This window comes from Momordica charantia (genome assembly GCF_013281855.1).
Source record: "Momordica charantia cultivar OHB3-1 chromosome 6 unlocalized genomic scaffold, Mcharantia_2.0 BLBB01000006.1, whole genome shotgun sequence".
Taxonomy (NCBI): Eukaryota; Viridiplantae; Streptophyta; class Magnoliopsida; order Cucurbitales; family Cucurbitaceae; genus Momordica; species Momordica charantia.
Window position 1 is genome coordinate 4,605,541 of NW_028275164.1, and position 5,880 is coordinate 4,611,420.

A 5,880-nucleotide genomic window follows, 5' to 3' on the forward strand; every position below is an offset into this window, starting at 1 on the left:
AGAAAGGAACTTTTACTCTTATTTTGGTTTACTAAAATTTTAAAGTCTGTTTATCTCACAATTTCTTTCATTTGGAAAGCATAATTTATCCCTCCAAACATAATATAACATATAGTCATGTGATTAATTAGAGCTTCACATATTTACTTTGCTGATCCATCATTGAAGAATCTCGACCTCAACTTCAACTTTGGCGATATCCAATCCGAAAGGTTAGCGATCATAAATCCCAAAAATACCTACAAATTAAACCAACCAAAAAATATGGCAAATTATTTTACTTCATAACGGGTTAGTAACTAAGTATTTTCTATATATTTTTAAATACTTACTTGAAGGGATCCGAAAATGTAAACCAAAGAATAATGACGGCCATGTAGGACCATGTCTCCCAACATGGCGAGTGGTATCGTTAGAGAAGCACCTAAAGCAGCTACAAGTGGACTCGTCCAAACAACGCCCATTGCCCTACAACCATTTCTCTTATCTTAATATTTCGTAATAAAAATGTTTTGTCACTCTCCTAACCGTTAGATGGATGATAAATTTCATACATCCAACGGCGTAAAATTATTTTGATGTACGAACCAGAAGTAATCGGAAAGGAAGTTTCCTATGAAGCAATTGGCAAGCACAAGTTCCGCCACTTTTGTGGACCGTGGGATTGCAAATTTGGGCTCTATTCCAATGGCTCTCAATGGCCATACTGAAAAAAACAAACCCAAATGTGAGAATTTAGAGAGAGAGAGAGAGAGAGAGAGAGAGAGAGAGAGAGAGAGAGAGGGAGGAGAGAGAGAGAGAGAGGTGTTTTTTTAATTTAATTTGATTTTGATGTTCTTACTTAGCCACCAGAGAGTAGTGAGAGTGAATAATCCAACGTAGCCAAGAAATTTCTGCATGTCAATTTTTTCCCCTTCTTCCCCTGCGTACTTCTTCAAAAGCACTGCACACAATTTCTTTTTCCGATCATGAAAATGTTCCATAATTAATTATTACCATTTCATTTATTTGCAATTAATTCAAAGAAAAATATTTAATTAGCAAAATAAGTAAATAAATAAATAAAATAACCAACCAAACTAAACTAAAAAGGAAGCAGCAGCCACCAACCGTAGTAAAGCCCATCGGTGAGGGCTGAGAGCAGAGCAAATGCATCTCCAACGAATGAGTGCTTTCCATGCCTGAAAATAAGTTCCCAAATAAATAAATAAATAAATAATTAACAATATGTTAGCGGCATGGTATTAAATGTCGTCCAGAGGTTGACATTTTTATTGACATGTCTATGTATCTATCGATTTCACCTTAACATGAAGGATAAATTGACATTTTCATCGTAGTACAAAAAAATCGACAAAATATGAAAAATATCAACAAAATGTCACTGATATATACATAATATTAATATTAATCATTTTTAACTTACTTATAAATAGAGAAAATATTTATTTACTAGTTTAAATATTTTTTGCGATTTTTTTTAACTTCTCTAACTATCATATTGACATTATTTCTACAAAATTGAGACCTTAACATTTAAAATTATGGTTAGCGGAGAGTTTAAGCTCACGATCTTTTTTAAAATAATTATTTAATTATTTATTGTGAATGTTGCCGTGGGATGTTACGAGTGTGCCCTCTAAGAACAGTTGAATATGAGTTCAAATTACAATTTATAAAGCCAATTTGAAAGCAAAAAATAGAGAGGAGAAGAGAAGAAGCGTACTCAGAGGAAGTGGAGTGGGGTTGGTCTTTGGCCCAAGTCTTGCCGATGGTTGTCATGGCGACGCCGGCGAGACTGACGACGACGGCGACAATATTTACGATTGTTAAAGATTGCCTTTCCAAGAATGCGTCTATTATGAGTGTGAATAGCCCTGATGTTGAGAACAATATGGTGGTCGTCGCTACGCTTGTTCTTGCAAGTGCTGCATTTGTAAAATACTGCATCCAAACATTTCCACGCCCTTTAATTAGTCCATTTTGGTCTCTAAACTTTCGAAACAACTTCATTAAACATTTTCAACCCCTCTATTTTGGTCTTTACTACTCCAAGTTAGAAAAAAAGAAATTCAATAACAACAAAATTAAGAAAGTTGAGGGTGCTCGTATTTTCAATTGGTTCCAAAACATAAATAAATTGTTTTATCTTTGAATTCATGTTAGGTCATGCAAATTCATTTTTCTTTATTAAAAATGAAGAAACAAAAACGTTACAAAAAAAATAGAACCCGAGTCACTAACCTCAGAAACAAACCAAATGGGGCCAATGGTGAGCGCCAAGACAGCAAACTTAGTTTCCTTTGTTTTCAACGCCATTGCCACTTCTTGATTTTCACATTCACAGCCACCATAGTTATCTTTATCAACACTCACAACTTCTTCTTCACATTGAATTTGCACCACACAATGAACTTCTGATCCATCTCCCACCTCTGATATATTATTATTATTATTATTATTATTTGGAGAAGAGGGGTTATTGCTTTTTTCTTCCATGACTTGTGGCTGGGCTACCTCTGCAACTTTTTTGGAGTTTCCATTTGAAAAATGGGTTCTGAACAGCTTCACTATGCATTCTTTGATGAATGCTATTGCAAGATAAGCCACCAACATCGAGGTTCCTATGTATGTCATCACAAATGGGTGCTCGTAGTCCCTGAAAATACTCTACCAACACAGAGAAATAATAAAAATTAACTACGGTAATATATCACTACGCTCAAGCTTTTGAGTCTAGTGATAATTTATCATGCATAGTTAGAATCTGATCTATAGGATACTCTCATTTCTTCATTTTATATAATAGTACATTTGTTGGGTCTTGTGCTAATTTTCAAGCTCATAAAAGTGTTAAAAATAGTAAGAATAGAAATTAAATGGTTAATTTAATAAATTCTTGAAGTTTCAATTTTGTGACTAACGGGCAGTTTCTTTAGATGCAAAATTAAAAATTTTAGATACTTATTTGGAATCTTTTTAAAGTTTAGGGATTTATTAGACACGATATCAAAAATCTATGAACGATATGAGATAATTAATTACCTGTGTGATCTCTGCAGAGGAAACCCATATGACTACTACAGCGATGAGAAGAATCAGCCCTCCCTTGTACCTCCACGCCATCACAATCAATGTGATATATTACACAAACACAAAGGCAGGGAAAAAAATATCTGTTACACAATAATTTAATTGTATATAGTTGGGTTACTAATAAGTTATATGGTATTTTGTGAGAAATAAAAATTGAATGGTGTTTCTCTTTATATAACCATTTTCTTTCATGGCGGTGAAGGGTGGAGCTGCTAAAAAGTCTAAAATGGAGTTCTTCGAAAATGGATATATATATTAATAAGGTGGCTAGGATTTTTTTTTTTTTTCCCTCTACTCTGCCATTTCTGTGATCTCTGGTTAGTCGTATTTGAAGCCAATATGTTCTTTGTCTCTGTTTCTACGTATTTCCATTATTTATTTTAATATTTATTTTCTTCATCATTTATTATTGACTATATCATTACCTAAAAAATATGACACAATTTAGTAACCATGGATGATGACAAGATTGAAGAAGTGAAGTGTTAAAATATAATCAGGCTCTTTTATGGAGTATTTTAAGTTCGACTATTTGGTCAGGACGAATGAGTGGTGGATTCGAACTCATGATCTTTTGGTAACCACTTGAGCTATGCTCAGTTTGGTATAGTTTTAGCCAATTAGAAATTTGGAATTTGTATTAATCATATAATAGTTACAAATTAATTAAACACACAATTTGGGCCAAAAAACATATTTTTTAGTAAAAAAAACGTGGAAATGGAAAATTTAACCTTCAATCCCTAAAGAAACAGCCAGATGCTTTAAAGTTAAATTATGCTCATGCTGGCATCCTTTTTAAGTTATGAAAATACTACTTCCAGAAGTTCCAAATACATATCTTAATTTTTTAAAATTAAGTTATTTTAGTGTATTAAATTCTTAAAAAAGGGTAAAAATTTTTAGAAAATTTTAATTAGATTTATGAATTTAGATTATGCTTATGTTTAATTTATTGACTTACTTCAGACTTATTCAATTATAATTTATATGAAAACGTGATCCCATTATTTTTTTTTTATACAACAAATATATTTCGATCAAGAGAAGAAATAGATACTTTTACTTATCCCTCCTGAGTCATAGGGTTCATGTGTATTAAAAGATATGGTAGTAATGTTAACTTTTTTGCTAAAATACTATTTTGGTTCCTATATTCTTCAACTTTGTTTTTGGTTCATGTACCTTCACGATTCATTTTAATTCTCGTACTTTTAAAATATTCATTTTGATCACGGTTAATTTTTAAAAGTGATTATTTTGGTCTCTATTTGCAAAAATTTTACACAATCTACATGTAACAAAAATCCTCTAGTATAAAATAATGATTATATTTCAAAAAATATATTGAGTTAGTAGAAAAATGAGATTAGAAATAAAATTAGGAATTAAAATAACCACTTGTAAGGACCAAAACAAACATTTTAAAATTACAGAGACTAAAATGAACTAAAATTAAAAATGCATTAATCAAATTCAACATTTTAAAAGTATAACGAATACTATAAGCATCGAAATAGTATTTTGATTCAAATTTTCTCGTAAGTTAAATTGTGATTGGTGATGCTAAAAAGATAAAATTTATAGATTTTTTTTGACCGAAAGTTAGTGGAAGACTGTGGGACCAAACATTTGAATCATGACCTCACCAAGTCCCATATTCAAACTTCAAAGCATCAACTGCGGTCCATTCATCTTTTGACCTCTCCCTCCTTTCCTCTTTTTATTTTTCACTCTATACGTAAATAACGAACGAGCATAGCAGTAATTGGTATATATCTATAATTAAAGGAATGTGAGTTCGATTTCTCGTAAGTTGTATTAAAAAAAGACGATCATATAAATTATATAAAACAAATCTGTAAATTACACGTGAGCTAACATTGATTAGCTTAACTAATCGTTAAGGTACAATCTTATTATATATAAAATTGAAAATTCAAAGAGTTATTAACATCTTTATTAAGAATTGAAAATATTATTAAAGTACATAAATTTATCAGACATGAGCTTTTTCTTTTTTAATACAACAATATATACGATGGAGATTCAAATTTGATAATTTTCTTAATCAGTCGGACTAAACTCAAATTCTCAATGAGTAAATACTTAAAAAGGTTCAATGGTTTCAATTAACAAAGAAAGTAAAAAGTACCGCAAAATTTATTAAGAATTATTAGTTACATAATGTAACTTACATTAAATAAGATGCAATATTGGAGATGTAGATGGTGGGGCAGGAAATAAATTTTAATATTTTATGATCCCTTCCTAAAAATTTTCTTATAAAACATATTTCCAAGCCCACCGATCGAAATCTTAGAGATAAAACAAATGATATAAATTAAAAACTCAAAGACAGCCATGACATCCTCTCATATGTCATGCAAAATAAATAAGTAGTAATTACCGCAAAAGTATTCAGTAAAATTAGCAAAATAATAACAGCATTTAATTTTTTTAAAATATAATATTTAAAAAAAAAAAAAGTGGAGGTCCAATTTTAAAATGACAACTTTTTTACTCAAATGGTATGGTATATATCTATAATATATATGACTACTGATATATGTATATTATACACGTATGATATATTATTGGTATAGTATGTGATATAAATTTGATATATTATAGTGTTTGATACTACTGATATATTACTGATATGAGTATTTGATATACTATTTAAGTGAAAATTTTTGCTATATTTGAAAATTTAAAAAATAGTTGACATATTTTAAAATACATAAAAGATTTTTGCTACCACTGTAATTTTCCTAAATCAAA

The 5,880-nt window shown here is 30.2% G+C and overlaps 1 protein-coding gene across 1 annotated transcript; it reads right to left on the reverse strand.

Moving 5' to 3' along the window:
- Positions 1-3,290, reverse strand: LOC111006993 (putative transporter C405.03c). The gene is made up of 8 exons (XM_022279120.2): positions 3,046-3,290; positions 2,245-2,670; positions 1,727-1,944; positions 1,111-1,181; positions 842-943; positions 589-706; positions 333-468; positions 1-239 (listed from the first exon to the last, which is right to left on the reverse strand). Exons 1-8 carry the CDS (start codon positions 3,124-3,126, stop codon positions 144-146), a joined length of 1,248 nt encoding a protein of 415 aa, XP_022134812.1. The 5' UTR covers positions 3,127-3,290; the 3' UTR covers positions 1-143.
- Positions 3,291-5,880: the final 2,590 nt, after the last annotated feature.